The 23461-nt window shown below is 39.1% G+C and overlaps 1 protein-coding gene across 1 annotated transcript in view; it reads left to right on the top strand.

Moving 5' to 3' along the window:
• The window catches only part of TBC1D8B (TBC1 domain family member 8B), a gene marked incomplete in the record, with an annotated part of 1684663 nt that overhangs the window by 644265 nt on the left and 1016937 nt on the right, over positions 1-23461 (top strand). The window contains 1 exon segment of the mRNA XM_044057627.1: positions 14977-15095. Coding sequence (XP_043913562.1) covers positions 14977-15095 — 119 coding nt within the window.

A 23461-nucleotide genomic window follows, 5' to 3' on the forward strand; every position in this document is an offset into this window, starting at 1 on the left:
ATCAGCCTCCATTTCCACCTGTGCGATTCTGAGTAAATCAGTTAAAAAGACAGTGAGTGCTCTGTAGTTACCTCTGAAAAGGGACGTTTATGTCTTGTAGGTTTACCTAGCTGCTAAATATATATATATATATATATATATATATATATATATATATATATATATAAAAAACAAAGTTTTTTTTGTTTTGTCTTTACATGATCTTAATGTCTGTGATAATTATTGACCAGAAAGTATTTAGTCATTAATTACCAAGTACATATGCAGCATTTATTGGACACAAAACAGTCATTGATAATTAATGCACTGAGTAGACAGTGTAACAGTTCTAAATGGATTCTTTGATTTCTCTTGCTTATTGATATAGTTCATTATAACTAATGACAAAGTAGACGTCACAACTCTTTGTAGGTGATTTGTCATTCGTCTTCCTTTTATTATTTATACGCTGAACATTGTACTTCTCATCACTCCCCTCTGTGCAGACTGCTCTGAGATGTACAGCTTTGGAGATCCACTCCCCTTTAAGTCAAAATCAAAGTAAACGTTATTGTCATACAGATCAACACAGAGGACAAAGTGCGTGTCACTGCAGGAAATTTCGATACACTGGCTCGTACCATAAGAATTATAGTTTACAGAAGGAAGATTAATAATTTAAAAATGCTGAAATAGAAATCAAAAATAAGATACTAAAAATAAACACAGTATAAAGTGTAAAGTAAGCTATGTAGATAACAATGACATATTGCACATAAATAATGTTTGTTTACCCATTTAGCAGGTTAGGCTATGGGTTTGTTGTTCAGCAGTCTGATAGCACGTGGGAAGAAGCTGTTATGGAATCTGGATGTCCTGCATCTAATGCTTCTGTGGCGCTTCCTTGTTGGCAGGAGTTTGAACAGTCCATAGGCTGGATGATGTATATCCCTCAGTAGTTTTCGGACTCTGCCATAGCATCTGTTTGAATATATGTCCTGTAGGGACTGAAGGTTGGAGCCAATGATTTCTGTGGCTTGTTTAATCTTATCCAGTGCCTTCCGATTGGCTTGAGAGCAATTTCCATAGCAGACAATAATGTTTGTCAGTACGCTCTCAGTTGTGGCTCTGTAGAAGGTAAGTACTCTTAATGCCACCCGCTTTACTTCTGTAAGTTTCTCAAGCTGTCAAATGCAGTCATGTTTCTTAACTATTTTTAAGGCTTGTAGAAGTAGAATTTACTGCTACATTCTGCTTATTTGTTAACCTCTCCTATATTCTTTTTTTATCGAAACACCATGTTTACATAATTATAAGTTGTATCCCTGCTGGACTGATTTCACATCTCCCTCAGTTATTCCTTCTCTCTGCAGTCCAGAATGGGGCCTGCTTGTGCAGCATGAACCTTCCCCTTTCTTCTAGACCTGTTATTTTCAAACCTGATCCCCCCCAACCGAGTTTTCAAGGGACTCTGCGAGAATCTGGGTTGTTTATATTTTTTGGAAAGTCCCATATATAAAATAAAAAAAATGGTTGCTATCTCTAGAATCCATAAAAGAAATGTGGTGTCAGTTTTGAAAAAAAAAAAGTTGTTATGCCAGGGTCTTGAGTTAACTGTGTCAGAATGGAAGGATACAGTGCTGGTCATGTAAACTGAATCATTCAGGCAGTCAGGTTCTCTCCGCATAGTCTTTTCATACAGTAGAGAGCCGATTATCCGAACCAGCCTTCCAAAGTTTTTGGGTAGGAAAAATCATAAACTCTGAATATGTAAACAGTATATGTATTCACTTGAGCATGTTTTTTGAGTTTGTAGCTAGCCGGTGTGTGAAAAATATTCTTTATTGTCTACTGGAATTGATAAACCGTTGAAAAGTGTATTCTTGTGTGCAGAAAAAAACAAGATTTTAGAAGTTTATGCGGTTCAATTATATGTTTGATTATCCGAACTACCCTAGGTCCCAATTAATTTGGATAATCAACTCAGTACTGTATTTGACGTTCACATGTTGCATACAAAAATAAAGCAAGTCAGTATGGCGTGGCAGCAAGAAATTACAGAGAATAACTTGTGACTGTGACAGAAAATCATATTTTGTAGCCTAATTTCCGAAGATGGGTGATAGTTGCTTCTAAACAAGTTGGTTTTGTTTTCCTTTTTACCTGACCGTGACTCTTCCATGTCCCTTGATGGTTTCTTCTGCAAAGCGGTGATCATAAACAGCACCGAGAATGGAATGAGATAAGTACTGCAGGTGATTTATAGTTCTACCCATCCCGTTAACACCTGTTTAGTTTTAAAATAATTTTTTTAAGTATTCCTTTCTTTTCATGTCAGTGATATGTGATATTCCATTAGGTGTTAAACAGTTCATTGCTTTCAGACAAAAGACCAAATAGTATAGTAATTGTGTAAAATTAAGCAATAAAATTTGTGTCTTTAAAGCTTTTACAAGCTGTCTGCATTATGGAATAGTTTAGAATTCTATCCTTTAAAATAAAAAAAAAAACTATCTTTTTCTTGGTGCCTTAATAAATAATGTGATTTAGATGAGGGATTTTTTTTTTTCTCCCATACCTCCTGTGTACCCTTTGTTGGGAAATGGTCTGCGAAATGTAGAATCAGTGCATGTCCTCCAGTTTTAATTTCTTGTGAGATATGCATGAGGTAGACATTAGTGACTGAGAGAAAACACGTCTTCCTTTTCTGTTAATATGATAAGCCATTGTAAAAGCGTTGTCATCAGCTCTATAAACACTAGATCCCATTACATGATTGGGGCAGTGAAAAGCATTAGTGTGGTATGTTCCAGTCTGTTCACTTGGGCAGTGTGACTGGTATGCCACAAGCAGCAGTTGCTAGACATCTTCGAGAATCTCCCAGGGTAAAAAAAAAAAAAACCTCCTCTAAATTAAAGTACCACACTAGCTTCTTTCTATCTGTAGATCTTGTTTATCATGGTTCTGCTGACATTGAGATGCTCCCAGGCTCATTTTGTAATTTTAGAAGCTTTTTTGACAGGTTTTCAGTAATTTTCTTTTTCCCATAAGATTCTGATTAGATGTTTTCAATTTCTACCTTTGCCAACAGCATTTTTTTTTTTTTACAAAGTAAACACAATTTGTTTGCTAGTTGATCCCTCACTCCTTGCAGGCCACTATCTTGTTTTTTGCTTTTTCAAACAGTCTTATAATGGTTAAGGTGTTTTGATTAGTTGTGGCTGTGACTGTGTTTAAGGTTCCAGTTCCTGTTGGGCTGTTCAGTGAATTTGTCAGTATGGAGAAGAAGATCTTAAGGTTCCTATATTATAGCTCAAAAGGAACTGTGCACTAGCCTAGGAGGAAACCCAAATTACAAAAAAAAAAAACAAAAAACACTTGGCAACATTTTAACAAGTTTGAGCACTTTTGTTCTAAAGTAAACTTAGACTTCATCTGATGAAGTTCAGTGATGGATCCCATGCTCCATTGAGGATGTAAGCTCCCAATAAACTTATTTAAAAAATTACTGATAGGTGTTTGTTTGCATTTTAAGTTCCTAAATTATACCAGATATTTGCACAGAATTTCAAGTCTGAGCCCTCCTGAGTAGAATTGGTGTATTCCTATGTTATTCCACTATTCCCCCATTGCATGTTGAATGGGAAATTATCATCAGGGCACTTGTTAAGGCATAGATTGAGCTTAGGAGTCCTTTCTTCTATCTCTTATTCTGGAGTGACAAGAGAATGTCTCTCTCTGTTTTGTCTTTTGCTCCTCCTCAGGCCTGTTTCTGGCATTGAGGTATTGGAACCAATGCTGCCATCGATTTGTACTTTGGTCCTGTGTCTGACTTTGTCTTTGGAGTCATTTTGTCTTTCCTTTCTAATGACTTCCTTGTCAAGCTTATTGGTATAGTGAGGGTCATTGATCTGATCTTCAGTATCAGTGTTTTAGTATGGCTTTGGTCCTAGTGCCCTCGGAATATTTGTGTGTGCTGACCATTTTTATCATTTTGACGTTTCTGTACCAAAGCAATCTTGACTGCTTAACATCTGCTTTGACACTGAAACCTGATTGGGTCAAGTCTGTGCCAACACTATACTCTGGAGCCATCTCTATCACAGTTAATCTTGGTGCTGTTATCCAGAACTTAGATTACTGAGTGTTCAGTGACACTGTAGAAGCAACATTCAGGTTTGATAGATAATCCTATGGAGTCAACATTTACACCTGTTTGGGACTTCCAATATGGCTGCACATTGAGTAACAGCTTAATTCCAGGTCTCCCAGTATGAATCCAGAAACTCAGAAGAGAGAGCCAGTGAGCTCATTTTTTGGGTAAATTTCAATAGCTGGCTAGTAAGTGCTCTGCCTGGATGCTAGCAGAAAATCATCCACAAAAGATGAGGAAAAAAAGCTGACTGGGAAGTTCAGCTAAGAGCAGTGCAAGCTCCAGATTTGACATGACTTCCAGTAAGAACAGACAGGAACGGCAAAGCTAAGCTGAGTGATTAACTGCTGTTTATTGAATGAAGCACTTTTCGTTTGCTTACAAAGCAAACTTCTTCAGATAAAAACAACAGATACAAAGTATCTAATGTAAAGATAAGATCATGTCATGTGGTTGACTAAACCAATCAATACACACAAAAAAACACAATTAAAAACACACTCCCTCTCTTAAAGAACACTGCTACTAAAGGCTAAAACATGAATGATGCTCAAAACATTGGAAATAAGAGTAGACAGTAATCATGAACTCCTGCAGCTCATATCACTTGCTGGACTAGATGAATTTTTCTTGAAACTACCTATTGGCCCCACTGTTAAAAATATATACACAAAACTCAGGGAATAAACTCAACTAGGATGGTTGCAAATGAAACTAGAAAGGCCATTTAATGGGCACTCCTATCTTTGTAAACTTCTCAATTTCAAAATGCAACTAGTGGAGCAAGTTTCATTTAAGCCTGGAAAGTTGTAGGCATTTAGATTAATTTGCCAAAACAATTCTAATAGTAAAGGTAAAGGGCCACCCCTGATATCAAGGAGTACTTGGTCTATAATCTAGTCTGCCTTGTCCTTTAGCAAATAACTCCACTATTTCAGGAACAAATAACCTTGCCCTTGAAAATGTTACCCACTTCATCATCCTGCTGGGTAATAGGCCAAAACCTATATACTAACTCCTTCAATGTAGCTGAAAAAGGGGAAAATTTATTGACAAAAAATTTAATCCTCAGACACCTTATAATCTCCACGCCCATGATGTATTACATGACTCCATGCTCTCCGACCAGCAATTTGCTTTCTCACTTTTTCCTCAGCCCTATTTAACACCTGGCTAGAATACCCTCTCTTCACCAACTTGCATCTAGCAATGTTAAACCCCCCATCCAATGTGGTTCTCTCATAAACATTGTCGCTGATGCGCTTGAATTCTCCATAAGGGAGAGAGTTAAGTAAATGTCCTGGATGCATACTGTCTGCACTCAAAAAGTTGTTAACCGCTGTCTTATAAAATGGTCTGAAAGACACTAACTTATCTTTAACCACAAAAAACTCCAAATCTAGGAACTGTATCTTGTATCAATGAGTTTGATAGGATACTGTGAAGCCATACTGATTCTGATTCAGTTCCAAAAAGACTAATCTCTCTTCTACATACAAAAAACAAATCATCAATATAGCATTTGAAACTATAATATTTTCCAAAAAAATATGTATTCCTATAAATAGTTTTCCACAAAAAAAGCATAAAAATTATAGCATATGATGGGACAAAAGATGCCTCCATGGCAGTTCCTGTTTTTTGTAGAAAAAAAATTGTCCTCAAACCCAAATACATTGAGTCAGTGCAAACCCCAACAACTGTAAAGTATAACTTGTCCTGGGACCTTCCCCCAATAGTCTAGCTACTGCTTCCAGACCCCATCAATGAGAAATGTTGGTATACAAGGAAAAGCAACAGACAAGGAACATCAACAGTTGCTAAGAAAAAATCCTCCTGCCACTCAGTACCTCCCAAAGTGTCTGTAAGCTCTTTACCATTTTTGATGTGCGAGGGGACTCTCTTCAAATGCTCTTTCAACTGTGCATCCAGAAAAATATCAATATTCTGGAGATACCCCCCCCCACCCTCCGACACTATGGGCCTTCCAGGAGGATTTGTCAAGTCCTTTTGTACCTTGGGAATGGCATCAAATTTAGCCATTCTAGGATATTTTACATGCAACTTTTTAACATCAATGGTGGAAAAAATCCCAGTCTTTCTCCCTTTTCAAGTAATTCCAACAGTAAATCATTATATGTATCCAGAACATTTGACTGCACCTGTTCATAAACACCACCTTCCTGCAACAATTCCTTCACCGTGTTGTTATATTTGACTCTAGACATTATTACCCAGTTTATCCCCTTGTCTGCCTGTGCAAAAACGTGATCTTTACTCAAACTTCTTAATGCATTCTGTTCGTAGTTTTTCAAATTATGGGGCTTGTAACTGTCATACAATTTCTTGTATTCAACTTGCAACTGTTTGTATAACACCTTCTCAAAATTTATTATGGCTGAGACAGTTCTAGGCGGATGAAAAGTGCTAACATAAGGAACCTTAGGAACACTAAATTTTCCATACCCAGTATTATATGAAAAACCATCACCAACACTATCCCTGTTGCTTTCAAGCTCTTGTTCATATGCAAAAATATCCACCAACTCATTTTCATGCAGTGATAAATCCAGCAATGGTTCCTCATCTTCATCAATGCTGCATGCTTCATTACTATTTGCATTTTCTAAATTTGTTTTAGAAAAACATGCCTTCAAATGCAGTTTGCGACAAAAAGCACATATTTCTAGCATTATATCTGCCAAGGATGGAAAGTATGTTGGCACAAATTTCATTCCTTTCAAAAGTAAACCAAGCATATTATCATATAACTGCAAATCTGATTAATAATAATTAACATATCACTTTGACTCACTGAATGTAAATTATTCACATTGTTCAAAACATACCTGTTACGTTCCTCATTACATGCAACAAAAACATCACCAATAATATTAAGTCCAAAATGTCCAATTCTCTGATTTTCTTCATTTCTTCTTGTACTGCCACCTCCGGTTGCGCTTGCTTTTAGATTGCTGTGGACTCGCTGTTTGGCCGTGGCTCTGCTCACCCAGTTGAATGCCTCCTTCACTCAGTTCCTCAAATGAAACACTTTTCCTGTTGTTGATGCTGCTACTTGCTTCTGTGTATGAAAAGGATGACTCTTGCATGTTGCAAGACCTCATAGCCATATTTTTTAAGGTGGACCTGCTCTGCCTCGGTTTTCTCTGCCATTGAAAAATAAGGTTGTTTCTGTAATTCCGATCTCTAAAAAGCTTACTATGCTTCGTTTCAAGGATTCCAGCCTTAGCTTTGCCCACTCTCACATGAATGTCATTCATTCTGTTGTTAAATACAGCAGTTGTTGTTTCCCCTTAAGCTCATCCTGCAGCTTCAAAATTGAACAACTGACTTGTTCATGCAATCTTTTACGTTTAACAAGCACTTTGAGCCACCCTAAGGTGCACTGTAAAGAAATATTCTTCCTCTCCTCGAATAGATCAGTTTCAGCTTCAGAAAATTCAGAAGCTGGAAGTTTGTCCACCCTTAAACCCCATGGGGTTAAATTCAAACTGATGTAGTTCTCCAGCAACCGGGTATCATAATATAGACACCTCCTTTACAAGCAAATGTTCAAATCTCTAATACCTGGTTGCATGCTGATCCCCCAGTCCATTAGAAGACCACAAATCGGAAGCAGCCACCTTCTTTCTCATTCCTTTCTCTCCACGTTTCTGTACAGGAAAGAAAGTTAGTTACTGAACTGGACATAGAATTGGATACGTCTCCACCAACAGAAGCTCCAGTAACCGACATGCTGTCAAAAACTCCAAAAACACCACTCCACGAATCAGCTCACCAAAGACAAAAAAAGCTATACTCATTCAATTAAATTATGCAATAATTGATAAATTGATTAATCAGTTAGTCAAGAAAATTTAATTGCATTAAAGGCATTTAAAGTGTATCAAAATGCTTTTATAGTGCAACCCCTTAATATTGCATTCAACATAATTTAAAATGCTCATACAAAATACACCTATACATCTTTAGATTGACAAATGTTAAAATATTACATCCTATATATGTGAATCTTTCGTTCTATTCATCTTTAGAATGATGCATGCTAAAATGTTTCATCCTATACATGTAAATCTAACTCCATATTAAGCCCATGGGGCCACAGAGTTCCAGAAAAATAATGTATCTAATTTCCATCCTTAACAGAATGCGCCCATATTCCATGCCTTGTACTTCATAAGGTTCATTTAAAACCGAAAAAAAAACTACTAGTATTGCCATTGTGAACAGCATGGAAGTGCTGGGCCACCGGATTAAGCCTGGCATGCCTCACATCCCCCAAATGCTCCATAATTCTTCTTTTCACCATTCTTCTGGTTTGACCTATTTACCACTTTACAGGTAGGCAATCCCATCCAGTGGCATAAACAAACCCCACTGGTACTGCAATTGTAAGATCCCAGGGCCAGAATTAAATATGCCAAAGTTAGAGGTAGATGAGGCTCAATTACTAATAGGACAGGAGGAGATGTGATAAAAAATGGTGATGTATAAGAAATTAACAGGAAAGTCGCCAAGACTGTATGTTATTCTTGTGGATGTTTGAAAAGCTAGGAGGGAAACAAAACTGATAAAAGACCTGGAAGGAAGCTAGGAGGGAGAAAATTTGAGAAAGATCTGGAAGGTTTTGTTTAACAGTATTTTAAGATGAGGAGAAGCTTCAACATCCTGGAAAAAAGCAGTGGTGGCTGTAACACCTAAAGAGGCTAACACCTATCAGATCCAGCATCATTTTAATCCTAAACCATGATTATATATAAAGTATTTGTCTATAATTGTTGAAAAAATGACAAAGGTGATATCAACATTGATAGACTTGGATCAGTGTGGTTTTGTAGAGGAGAAGCAAGCATTTGAAAATATTAACAGTATATTGATGATCCAAAGGGAGGCTGAATGTTCGAAATACCACTGTTCTTGGCGAGTCTTGATGCAGAGAAAGCATTTGGCAGAGTAAGCTGGAAGTTTTATATGCAGGGCAATGGAAGCTTTTACATTCCCTGATAACATTATAAGATTAATTAGGAGGATATATGAAGGATCAGAGGCAAAATTTAAAGTGGGTGGGTTCCTCCCTGATGATGACTTCTGTTTGAACGGAAGAACCAGGCAGGGGTGTCCTATTTCCCCTTTATTTGCACTATATTTCGAACCATTGGCAAACCAAGTAAGAGATTCAGAAATTCAAGGATATGATTGGTATGGTAATCAAGAAAAGCTGTCCCTATTTGCAGATGGTATGATTTGATATATGATTAAACCAGAAAAGGACTTTTCAGTGTTGAACATTTTGAGGCAGTTTCACATCTTTTTGGGATACAAAATTAATGACGCTAAAATAAAGGCAGTTGCTGTAAATATGTACCCACACACAAATTGGTTAAACAATGCCCATATTTATGGAGACATGATAAAATGAAGCACTTAGGAGTATGCATTAAAAAGGATTCTGGTGTGGCAGTTAAGTATATGTGGGAAGGGACTAAACAAAAGATAATACAAAACTGTTAAATTGGAAGCTCTGTTATATGGATATGGATAGCAAGATACAAGCAGTTGAAATGTTTTTAGTCCCTTTAGTTTTATACACAGATCAGGCACATTTTGACAAACAAGAGGAGAAGTTGTGGACTGCAATTAATAAAGAGCTGAAGGATTTTATCTGGTTAGGCAAGATGGCAGGAGTCAAATTGGATAAGCTAATTCTTCCAGTTGAGGAAGTTGGTTTGAAATTGCCCGGTTTGAAGGGGTAGTTCAGAGCTACACAGATAAGGCTCCTATGCATAGCACAAGCAGAAACCTATAATTCAAAGTGGAAAATGATGATGAAGAAATGGGGAGGAAGCTGAAGAAACAAGGAAAGACTTGGATTTTAGATGCAGATCCTTAAGGAAAATAACAATAGCCATGCAGACTGTTATATTCATAAGGTGGCAGAAAGTATTCTTAGAACTAAGCCAACATAGGAATGGAGAAAGGAGATTCTGCTGATGGGGACGACTACAGTTAGGAATACAGACAGTAGGCAAGAGGGTAGTCGTATTTTTTGGAGAAAACTAGTAAAATAACCAAGGTATTTGGGAGCAAATAGAGATGGAAAGGTAATAGAACGGGAAGAGGCCAAGAATTTATTTGGACTGCAGGGTAGAGATTGCCTTCCCTATTAATGATGGATATCGGAGTATGGATAAAGAGAAATAGGGGATCCTAAGCAAAACACCAGCGCTGGTAGAATTTCTAGTAGAATCTAGAACAGAAGCTGCTATTAAAAAAGGAATAAGTAGTCAAGCATACGGTGGATATAAAAAGTGTTCACACCCCTGTTAAAATGCCAGGTTTTGTGACCTAAAAAATGGGACCGCAATAAATCATTTCAAAACTTTTCCCACCTTTAATGTGACCTATAACCTGTACAATTCAATTATAAAAACAAACAAATCTGTTAGGGGAAAAAATATAGAAAATAAAAAACGTACAATACGCTGGTTGTGTAAGTGTGCACACCCTTAAACTAATACTTTGTTGAAGGACCTTTTGATTTAATTACAGTATTCAGTCTTCTTGGGTACACACCTGCCATCAATTAAACAGACTCTGATTAATGCCAAATAAAGTTCAGCTGTCCTAGTAGGATTTTTCTGACATTTACTCAGTTGCCTGCTACAGCAAAATCCATGGTTCACAGAGAGCTTAGAAAGCATCAACGGGATCTCATTGTTGAAAGGTGTCAGTTAGGAGAAGGGTATAAAAAATTTCTACAGCTTTGGATATACCATGGAACACAGTGAAGACAGTCATCAAAAAGTGGAGAAAATATTGGATAACAGTGATGTTGCAAAGAACTGGAAGTCCCTCCAAAATTGTTAAAAGGATAAGACGGAAACTGGTCAGGGAGGCTGCCAAGAGACCTACAGCAACACTGAAGGGGATGCAGGAATTTCTGGCAAGTGATGGTTGTGTACTGCATGTGACAGCAATCTCCCGTATTCTCCATATGTCTGGACTGTGGGGTAGGGTTGCAAGACAGAAGTCTTTTCTTGCACACAAAAACATCCAGGCCCGGCTAAAATTTGCAAAACAGTATATCAAATCTTCCAGTAGCTTGTGGGAGAATGTGTTATGGTCTGATGAGACCAAGGTTGAACTTTTTGGCCACAATTCCAAAAGGTACATTTGGCGGAAAAACAACACTTCCCATCACCAAAAGAACAACGTCTCCACGGTGAAGCATGGTGGTGGCAGTATCATGCTTTGGGGTTGCTTTTCTTCAGCTGGAACTCGGGCTTTAGTCAAGGTGGAGGGAATAATGAACAGTTCCAAATACCAATCACTTTTGGCCCAAAACATTCAGGCGTCTGCTAGAAAGCTGAAGATGAATTTCACCCTTCAACACAACAATGACCCCACACATGCATCCAAATCAACAAAAGAATGGCTTCACCAGAAGAAAATTAAAGTTTTGGAATGGCCCAGCTAGAGAGCCCAGACCTAATCCAATAGAAAAATCTGTAGGGTGACCTGAAGAGGGCCATGCACAAGAGATGCCCTCGCAATCTGACAGATTTGGAGCGCCTTTGCAAGGAAGAGTGGGCAAATATTGCCACGTCAAGATGTGCCATGCTGATAGACTCCTACCCAAGAAGGCTGAATGCTGTAATTAAATCAAAAGGTGCTTCAACAAAGTATTAGTTTAAGGGTGTGCACATTTATGCAACCAGCTTATTGTACTTTTTTTATTTTTTATATATTTTCCCCCTAGATTTGTTTTTCAATTGAATTGTACAGGTTATAGGTCACATTAAAAGTGGGAAAAGTTTTGAAATGATTTAATGCGGTCTTATTTTTTTATATTACAAAAACCTGGATTTTAACAGGGGTGTGTACGCTTTTTATATCCACTGTACAAAGTAATGCAGGATAACTGTAAGAATCAGTCAGAGGAGGTTAGAAAGGATTGGTAAGAAAGACTGGATAAGTAAGTCACTAAAAAACAATGAGGGGATATATTGTATTCAGATATGCAACAAAGTCTAGAAGATTTAGGATCTTTGCTTGGAAGTGTTTACACAGGTATTTTATACCCCAAGTAGAGTCCAAAGAGTCTTTTTTCAGGTAGACAGCAAATGTTGGAGTTGTGCTGAGGAAGAAAGAGGTAACTGGGAATATATTTTCTGGGAGGTAATGTGTTCGCAGACTTTAAAGATTCCCTTCACACTGTTCTGTCAGAGATACTGGGTGAGCAAATTGGTGTAACTAAGGAAATAATTTTTTGACGTCCGATGCAGAATCGGAATTACCTAGATAAAGTAAGGCATTGCTGAGTCTAATTATGGTGGGTGCCAAAAAAAGCAGTTACTATAAAATGGAAGTAGAAGTCTAAATTAACTTTACTAGAAAAGGTTAATATAGTAACAGAGATAAAACAACTGGAATTGGGTTCTTTAGAAAAGGGTAGGTGCAAATTACAAAGCAAAAGTGAATTCTGAGAACGATACATGTAGACGAGGAACGAGGTTTAAAAGAAAGCAGGATTTGACTGGGTAGCGTATAAGTGATGTATAATGTTTGCAACGAAAATTATTTCAGTATGATTTGTTTTCATGTATATAAATGCATGATTGCCTGTGTAATTTGTGATTTAATAAAGATTTTTCTTGTTTAAAAAAAAAAAAAAAATGTATGTTCCACCACTGGGTGCTCATCAGTGTGATGCTGTGGTCCTGTTAACCTTGCACCACAGGGCAGTGGGGTGTAAAGCCATTACAATGTATTTGTTTATTGCAAGGTTTAATTTGGGTATTCTGTGAGAGTATTAAATCATTATTTTCTCACACTGTGTTAAACTTTGACAGTTCTTCTGGAGATGTGCCTTCCAGCCACAGAATATTTCCCCAAGTCACAGAATAAATGTCAGTGTAACCCAAAATTTGTTGTTCACTGTACAAGTAGTGTGTTTCTGGTGCTGTAGTTAGTCTTCACTTTCAGAGTAATGCATTAAATTTATATACATCTGAATTGAGGTAGAACACTGATCTTAATGGATAGTCTAAGCACTGGCTTCATCCCAGCTGAATGGAAAAAGGCCACCCTTATCCCCTTGCAGAAAGGTGGTGCTTCCACTGACCCCGGGAACTATAGACCTATTAGCCTGACTTGCCTTATCTGCAAGGCCGTGTAGAGAATCATCATGGACCTTATCAAACAAGGTATTGGTAACCTCCAAACACTTGACCCTACCCAGTTTGGATTTGTTAAAGGGAGATCATGCCTTTTAAACCTGGCAGACTTCTTTGAGACAGTCACCAAGGCCCTTGATGAGGGGAAATCTTTGCATACAGCCTGCCTAGACTTAGCCAAGGCTTTTGACAATATCATAATTGACAAACTCACCCATCTAGGTATCAACCCATTTATCATTAGATGGGTGGCTAACTGGCTCACTGATAGAACCCATATAGTCAAAATAGGGGAATCCACCTCCAACAGCAGATCTGTAACCAGTAGTGTTTCACAGGGATCAGTTATGGGATCTCTACTGCTTGTAATATGTTTCTCCGAAGTGCAAGCTAAAACTTAAGGTCTGTGGCTGGCAAAGTTTGCTGATGACTGCAAAACTGGGAGCGGTCATAGAATCTCCAAACTATGTCAACAATCCTACAAGAGGATCTTGCACAAATGACTAGTGCCATAGGCATGGCCTTAAACTCAATGCAAAAAAATTGTATTATCATCCCTTTTAGTAAGAGTGATGTTTCTGCTAAATACCGCATCAATAACAACACCCTAAATATGCACTCAGTGGTTAGAGACCTGGGCAGACAGGTTGACAGCAACCTTACCTTTCATCACCATGTCTCTACAGTAGTAAAAAGGGCATTCTATATTGCTGATCTTATAAGTAAGGGCATTGCCTCCAGAAAAAAAAAAAAGATGATGTAATATTCCTGTACTCTTCCATCATCAGGTCAATAATAGAGTACAACACCCATTTTGGTATGTACCTTTCCAAGCACCTGTAGCAACTGGAGAGACCACAAAAGTTCCTCACAAGGAAAATTCAAGGTCTTCAGCATGTGTCCTTTGAGGATCGTCTGAAATCACTGTCGCGTTTCATACAGACTACTCAGTGGCGATCTCTGCCTTGCATATAAAGTAATGTTTGACCCTGCTTTATTGGAAGTGCTGCATATTTGTAAGTCAAATGGTACATGGGTTACTCACTCTAATGGCCTTAACCTGTTATGTGACATTAATAGAACCTGCTAGAGGGACAGATTTGTCTCCCAGAGGTTACCACACCTTTGGAACAGATTCCCGCTTCATGTCAAGCAGAGCACCTCATTGGCCGTCTTCAAACGGTCTGGTCGATTGGATGGGCAACCGTAAATTCAGCCCAGGATATTCCATCTATGTCCCTCTTGTATAGAGGTGATAAGTGCTGATCATGGAAATAAGGGTAAAACTTGTCTGGGCTTGAGGGCCATAAGGTCATTAGCCTAGTAACCTCCTATGATTTTCAGGTTTATTCTAGGTACACACCAGAAAAACGGGTAACATTTTCAACATAAACTGTACAATGGCATGAAAAGGAAGTGGCAGTAATAAGCGAATGGTGTACATTAAACAAGTAAGTGTATAAAAGTATTAAGAAATTAGAGACCTGTTCTCAGTATGTATATATATATATATATATATATATATATATATATATATTTTTTTTTTTTTTTTGAACAGTGCAAGTGTGTCTTGTGTTCTTGCAAGAACAGTAGGATTTTTTTATGTGAACCATGTCAACCATTATTTTTTTTTCATTTATTTTCTAGGAGCCAGCAGAGAGGAAATAACAAAGCACTGGGACTGGCTTCTGAATAATGTCATGAAAACACTGTCCGTGTTTGACTCCAGTGAGGATATCACTAGCTTCGTTCAGGGAAAGATACGAGTAAGTATTGCAAGTTTAAATGGCAACGTAGAGTTCTGTTTTGTGTAAGACACGACTGGTAATACTGAAGAGGGGGTGAAGGGTATAGAGGAAAGCACCTGCAGCTTTCCTTCTTTCTGTAACAAAGTCTGCTAAATAATTTTTCTGACAGTTGTACTACTTTCTGGATCCATTTCTTCTAAAGGCTACAGCCCTGGCTCATAACTGTACTTAAGTCCACCTCACATGATTACTAAGCTTTGCTGCGTAACTGGTGAACACCTCTTCAGTAATTTTAAACATACAGCCTGTGTTATTTTGCACCTCATTAAGTTTGTCTCGCAGTCCCTTGTATCTATGACCCTGACATCTCTCATTCAAGCCTATAGCATCTGTTTTATATACTTGGAGTTTACACTGATAGCTCCTTATGGTGTCCAGACCTTTCTTGGTTCTGACTGTTTAACTAAGTGACTTACCAGCTTGTAGTAGGCAGAATTAAAAAGGGCAATGATTTATTCATAAAATGACACTAAAGCTGTTAATTTATGATATCCAGCAGGAGAAAAGGACTGATTATGTTAAGCTTTAAGTTGATTTTTCAGAAGTTGCTCTGGAATGCAATGATGTGTACAGGCTTTAAGAGGTGCAACATTCCACATCACATAGATGTTAAGAGAGTTCCACATTTTACGTATTTAGTGGTATTGCTTGATTTCATCTTCATTGCATCATGTGAATGTGCTCCTTATGTAAAACTGCTTATATCCCTAATATATTCTCACCTTTTTGCTTGCAGCGCTCTTGCCAGAGCCATTGTCCAGCTAGAATGTCCCTTTCCCTTTCTGTATTTCAGATTCTGGTAGGTATGATGCTGCTCAGCAGAGTTTGCAGTTTTATCAGGCTTTCCCCTAGCTTCCTGATCCTGAGAACATTGCTACTCCATTGCTACTCTTGAGGTGTCTGGCTTTCAATTTCACAGTGATTTCCCATTTTCCTGATGTTACATTTTATCCAAACCTTGCACTCAAAAATTTGCGCACATGCAGAAAAACAGTCTTGAATTTGTGTACTGCTGTTGTGCTTTGCACTCCTTTAATTTATCATAGAGCTAGTAAAAGTAATAGCAGTATGGCATCTTTTTGTGTGGTTTGATATGATTTAGCAATGACTGGCTTAATTTAACTATACAGTAAACCCCTTATAATCCATGCCCAGTCATGCTATATTGCTGTTATACTGTGATTTATATTTATTTTGTGTTATGTTTTTTGTAATCTTCTGCAGCAAAGTGACTTAAACTCCAGACTTAAGAATTGAAGTTACTAAATAATGACAGACATTTGTGTTTCATACGTTGCATCATTCAGGAAGTACTTGCTATAGCAAAACATGTTCTTCTATTAACTTTTTAAGTTTATAAGAATAAGTAAAAAAATCTGTCCCTGGTTTTGGGCCTTTGTCCCCCCATTATTTTTATTGTCCATAACTATGAACTAAGAGGTTGATACACTCACACAGTAATGCACATGCTGTATACCTGATGAGGCATGTATGTACTCTGCACAGACTGTTTCATAGGAATGCATATGTGCAGTGTAGTTAACTGCATGAACTCACATTTTGTTCAGAGATCGGCACTGAACTCCTAGTGTGAATGTCTGTGAATCACTGTACTACAAAAGTCATATCTGCAAGGCATTGTACCTGGATGTGCAAGAACCCAATTTAAATTGACCATACCCACTGAGTACCATATTTACATATGGTGCCTGAAGCCCTCACTGCCTAGTAACACAGCTCTGTCCTGCTAGGCAGTGTTGAGTTGATGAATTAGGAGACCTTTTCATGGCTTTGCATGCTAGGCTGCCTCTCTTTGAATATCACACATTTTGTGTTCAGGAGCATTTTTGCTATCAGAGCCATATTTAATGCTGGCCAGTGTTATAAGACTGCTGATTTATTTACAGAACTGAGTAGTACAGTCCAGAAGATATGTTAGCAATACATGGTTCAATGAAAGTACCAGTGTGTCTCAGTAATCATATTGAACAGCTGCTGAAACAAATTGAAAACTTGTCACTGAGAGAGCGAGACTTGAATGGGTGCAATGTAGAGTCACCCTTGTGAAACAGGACAAGGTTCAGTTATGTATTGATCTGAATGAAATTATTTTGGTGAAGTGGACTCGTGTAATACTTGCCAAGTTATTTATTAGATGCAAGTCCGTGATTGTTTTCCCAAACAAAGGTAGATGAAGGAATTTTTTTTTTATCTTTAATACATCTTTGTGAAGAAATAGATTTTTGAGACTCACTTAATTTTACACCAAAAATATTTCGAACTTCATTTGCACTACTAAATGAAACCGATCCGAAGCCAGGAAGAACAACTGCTTTAATGCAACATCAACAACCAAACTGACTAAGCACTTTCACCCACAGTTGGGCTTCATCAGAGTCAGTAAACAGTGCAACAATTATCCCTTAAATCCTAATTGAAGCAACAATTAAATCACATGAGTACCACCAAAAATCTTAAAAAGCAATCCTCAAGCAGCCAAAGCCAGTCAAACCTATCCCTAATGCATAACATACAATAGTACTGCCAATACTTTAATGAATTTTGAAGTAAATATCTACAATGTGCAAGTTAAAACATACCCCGGGATTCATGAAGCTTGCGCAAGGACGGTGGTAGGCTTGCGCTGACAGTGCGGCGTGAAGATGGCGCAGTAGCGCCAAATGCATATTAATGAAGGCGCACTGCCACCATAGCTACGTGCACAGGAAAGGAGCGCGAGTGCATAGGGCGTGTCGAAGTGCCGCACGGAGGAGTGGAAATGGCAGCTACTGACGTGCAACCTAAAATGCTTGCATATAACAAGTTGCAAGATAGTAATCATATCTGTCAGTGTCCCTGGGTACTGAAATGTATGCAAAGCATGCAAGAAAGTTCCTGCGAACACAAAGTGAAGAAGCAAACACAAATGCACGGCAGGGAATAACGGGTCCCTATCCCGCGAACAAATGACATGGAAGACCGTGTGGCCGTAGTCCAACGCCGTGTAGATAGCTATACCAAGTGGAAGTGAAACGCATCATATGTTAGCGAGCCGCCAGTAGGTACGTCCAGCCCAATGGTGAGGGTCACCAGCTGACCCACAATGTGAGGGAGGGTACACAGCTGGGCAGATGTGTCCATAACAAAATACACGATAAATGTAGATATCTAGCGACCCTCTGTCCGAATCATATCCCACAAGGCATGCAATAGTCACATACAAAAGGTATGTCCGTAGTTCACATACCAAATGTGATAGGAAATAGAATAAGCATGTAAACGAAACAGAAGGAGCATATAAACAGCTACAACAATAAGGAAACATGTAGGCCGAAAGGAATAGTATTATCCGTACCGCCTACAGTGGGGACGTGTTGTCTAGTACAGTCGGATATGTGTACGGAATATATCCCATCCTGGACATAGGAAAAGGTGGCATCCTACCAATGAGTAGAACAGGCTGCAAAAATCCGGAAATCAGAGTTACAAGCCGAACTTGTCAGGATGTGTCACAGTTGAACGGGTAGTACCCGGGCATACCAACCATGTAATGAAAGTTAAGTATGGGCGTCTACCTATGTGCGTGAGGCATAGCATGTGGAAAGCAAACATGGCAGGGTAGTCCACACAACCATAAATGTACCTGACACATGTAGGGAATTCAGTGTGTTGCTCTGGCTGTGTCATGGGCCAACAACCAAAGCAGTGATTTATGGGGTGTGAGGAATCTGTGTGTGTGGGGGGATGGGTAATGGTACAATCCTCTAAGGCGATACTGTGTCGTATGCAGAATAGATGAACTGGAGGTGTATGAGGGAGCAGCGGGTGAAGCTGAAAGAAACGCATGTATAAACAGCTGCAATACAACCAGACAGGCCATACTGTAGAACACAATCCCACAAACATATGAATATTGAAATGTGTGATACTAATCGATAGACATGTCACTGGCACATACCCATAGATTGGTCCTGATGGAACTGACCATAACAAATGCAACACATCTGGATGCATAATGGACTACCCAGCATCCCCTCCACATCACACAACCCGCTCCCGTACCTGAACGTCCACCAAATCCAGCCATACTTGGCCTACTGGTTTGGTGCAGCCACAGCTACACAGTGACCACTACGCATATGCGGTAGGTAGTGTCACCCTAGGCAGTTGCAGGATTGCACACAATGTATCCCTGGCATGTAAAACCCCCAGCACGTTTTCATATAGCCAAAAAGATGTTCGTTATTTCCTTGTGGATGCGTCCAATTTTTGGATATCCCCCATGGGATATGTAACCTGTGTAAACATTAGAATGGAAGACACAAAGTCCAGTAGATATCTGGACACAAGTTGGAATGTGCATTAGAGGTGCACGACACTGTCCAGCCCTAAGTGGTCATGCATAACCTACCACCCAGGATCAAACACCTGCCCGTGACGCACGTGTCCCGACACGAAAAAGCGGGAGAATATATTGCACACATTCGCATAGTGGCACATGGTATAAGGGTGATGAAGGTACTGAAGTAAACAGGATACCCCTGATCCACTGTGTGAGGGACAAGTAATGTGTGTGTAGGTGTGACCTGACCAACAATGGTACAATGCCAAATGTCATGTGACCGTAGGGAATAACTATGCCCCATACTGCATGTAACAGTTGCCTAAAGCGGTCACGTCAGGATAGAATAAACGTAAGTCGTACAAGAAACAGGCAAACAACAAAAGTGCCAAAGGTAGAAGGCTTACAGCTAGGAAACAAATGACTGTTCTAAACCTGCAGTGACCGTGGCTATGTGTTGGCCCAAATAGTCTGGTGTCCGCAGTAGGGTTGTCATCTGCCCCGCTTTTCAAGGGATAGTACATCATTGTACAGTTGTGTCCTGACAAAAGACATTTCAAATGGCAAATGTCCTGGGATTGTAGGACATAATTATGTCCCATATGTTATGTAAAAGTAGCAGAAAAGAATTATTGCAGTATCTACAATACCTAAATGTTGCAAAAATTAGAATAAGCAAATAAACCGCTACAACAATAGGCTTTTATGTCAGCAAGTAAGTAAAGTTCTATCCGTTGTACTGACCGTGGGTATGTGTCGGCATGTAAAACCAGATGTGTTCCGAAAATGTCCCATCTTGGCCATGTGAAAAGGTGCCAACCCTAATCCCGGAATACAGCACAACCCATACATATGACAATGTCAATGATACCAATGGTCAGAGCATTCGCACAATAACTGGCCAGACCCTTAAACTCACAAAGCCAGTGCCCTTTGGGGGAAAGGTGTTGAATGAGAATGAATACTCACAATGAAGAGTACAGATGCATTTAACTGCAGACAATTAGTAGTATTACGAATCTGTCAACAGGTTCCAAGGTAATAGTACTAATATGATAGAAGTGTCCGTGATTGTCCCTGAGTTGTCATATCCTTGTCCCTGTAGACATGAGTCTGAGTATCACAGAGGTCCGTACACAGTACACCAACCAACTGTCCCAGCTGTTGACTAGACTATTGCATACCTGCAGTGAATTTATAACAGATGTCCAGAATAATATTCATTGTATGTATAAATGAATGAAATGGTCAAATGGGAAGGGAAACCACCCCCCTAACCCCCATTATGTAGTGGAACCACTCCCCACCCTAAATTATGTAGCGCTGACCCAACAATGTGGTTAGAGGTGCCCAAACACCTGCGTTTGTAAACACAGGTAGACTGTGAAACTCTGGCCTAACTCTAGCCATGTGCTACGTCTGACCTTTGAACAGCGCCAGGGGAATGCTAGTCACCAGTCGGCTCAGCCTAAACCCGGACCAGCACATGGAAACCCTGACAATCCAACATGTGTACGTGCGAGGACTATAAGCGTACGGGTTATGAATATCCTTGGAGTGAGTAGACTCGCAGCACGGATCCAGAGCAGTAGGAATCAGGGAATGTCCAAATTGTAGTACTGCGGCTTTCCCAGCAGGTGAATGGATGCCTGCTGTGTAAGGGAAGCGGTGAGGCGTATGTCAGAGTAGCTATGAACCATGGGTATATATATAAATGAGCCTTAACACCAATAGTGTAGTGGTTACAGCATCCGCCCAACGTAAAGGCATTCCCGGTGCAAGTACGACTATAGCACGTATTAATTGTATAATTAATGCCTCTGTGCTGTAAAGCCAACAGTTATACATGTAAAGGTGACAGCGTTTGCATGGGTCCGTTAACCGGATTCCACCAAAGTGGTACTGTCATAAAGAATAAGGCACATGTAATCCTAAAGACGTGCCTGTAAACATGTGTAAGTCAGAATACGTAGATACAAGTGGGCCTGAGCGGGTGTACGCAGCTATTAGCATAGCAAATGTATGTTGTCCTCTACAGCTGTAACTGTCATATATATATATATATATATATATATATATATATATATATATATATATAATATATACTGATGTGTGTATAGAGAAATATCCACAGACATAACAGAAATATGAAATTATATATATATATATATATATATATATATATATATATATATATATATATATATATGTGTGTGTGTGTGTGTATATATACATAGATATGTAGCTATATAATTGCATATTTCTGTTATGTCTGTCCTAAGGGTTGTGAAGGGAATCCAGAGCAAGTTAGGAATTATGAAGTGCTCACAGCGTATGTCGCATAAAGCTGCACAAGTGTAGGTAGAGCACCGCTCTCCACACCAGAGGCAGGGCTATACCAGTGGCCATAACATCGTTGAAGTGCTACGTCAACATTATAAACAGACGGAATGTAGGACATGTTGCGACCACCTACAGTTGTAACATGCAAATTGTTCGTAATGCATAACACCAGGAAAGGCACGTATGTGCAAATATTAATGGATGGTGAGCCTGTGAATACACGAGGCGGTACAAAATGTGTGTAGGGCCCCAACGCTCATGAGAGGGCAATGTGTAAAGGTGTCATGGCTGCGATATCAGGTGAATAATGTCTGTTATGCGGAAAAACTCAACACGGGTGTGCAGGAGAAACCATGGATATGCGAGTATGGACACAGGAGTGATAGGGTATGTTGCGCCGGGTGCAATGGAACGGCCCATGGAGGTCAGCTAGTAGGGTTACCACCGTTTCAAATGCTCAAAGTGGGACATTTTCTGTAGAAATGTCAGATTTGCAGGACAAAACATACCCATGACCAGTACAAATGATAGAACTTCACCTATCTGCCAAAATAAAAGCTTATTCGTGTAGCATTTGAGTTGCTTATGCTATTTTATATAACATTTAGGTGTTTCAGAGAAAAAATAACTGTTTTATGAAACTAGGAAAGAAAACGTAGCAAATATTTTCGTACAATAATCTCAGGACACCTGCCATTTTGTCAGTTTTTCCCAGGACACAACTGCCCAAAGCGGGACTGTACCTCACAAAGTGGGACAGATGGTAACCCTAGCTAACCCAGATAGAGCGTCGTTTGCGTGGAGACATGCGTGAATGGGTGTATCATTGTCGGACGTTGTGCGTCAGGTCTGGCAGCACGGCACGTAAAACCTATACGCCACCCATGAGCGGAACGGAGTTCTGCTGTGTCAACCCCTAACCGAGGAAAGCAGAAAGACACAACTACATGAAGACAACAATTTGTCGACGTACAGTCACAGTAACACATACACACGTCCTATCAACAGTAATAATATGAATGTGTACAGAAACACAGTAGCAGGAATAATAGGCTGCGCATACTAGGAATAGGTCGAATGACACTATCAGAACCCAGCTAGCAGCGGCACCCCAGACATGAAAAACCTGCAACATCTGTCCGCTGCATAACGTGCAATATACTGAGCGCAAGTTCACCGGAGTGAAGTGCCGGTGTCAGAATGACTAAGGCAATAGTATGCTTTTGAAGCAGGGATAAAACCAATACGCATGTGTTAGGTGTCCATGTCCGGGAAATGTATAGGTTAACGGACACACATATGTATATATAGATAAAAACGTATATATACACATGGCTATAATAATTTACATACACGTTTATATCCACATGGCTATATTATATATATATATATATATATATATATATATATATATATATATATATACACGCACACACACAAGGATATACTACGGATATATATATATATATATATACACACAAACAACAGGTAGTGATATATACACATACACACAAAACAAACTATGTCAGTGTAGATATACACATTCACAGAAATAGGTTACTTCACAGCAATTAGGGGTAACATATTCACAGCCCGGGCATTTGTGACTGGGAGGTCCAATAAAGAAACGTTGTACCCC

The sequence above is a fragment of the Protopterus annectens genome, chromosome 15.part0 (assembly GCF_019279795.1).
Source record: "Protopterus annectens isolate FY-2018-M chromosome 15.part0, PAN1.0, whole genome shotgun sequence".
Classification (NCBI taxonomy): domain Eukaryota; kingdom Metazoa; phylum Chordata; order Ceratodontiformes; family Protopteridae; genus Protopterus; species Protopterus annectens.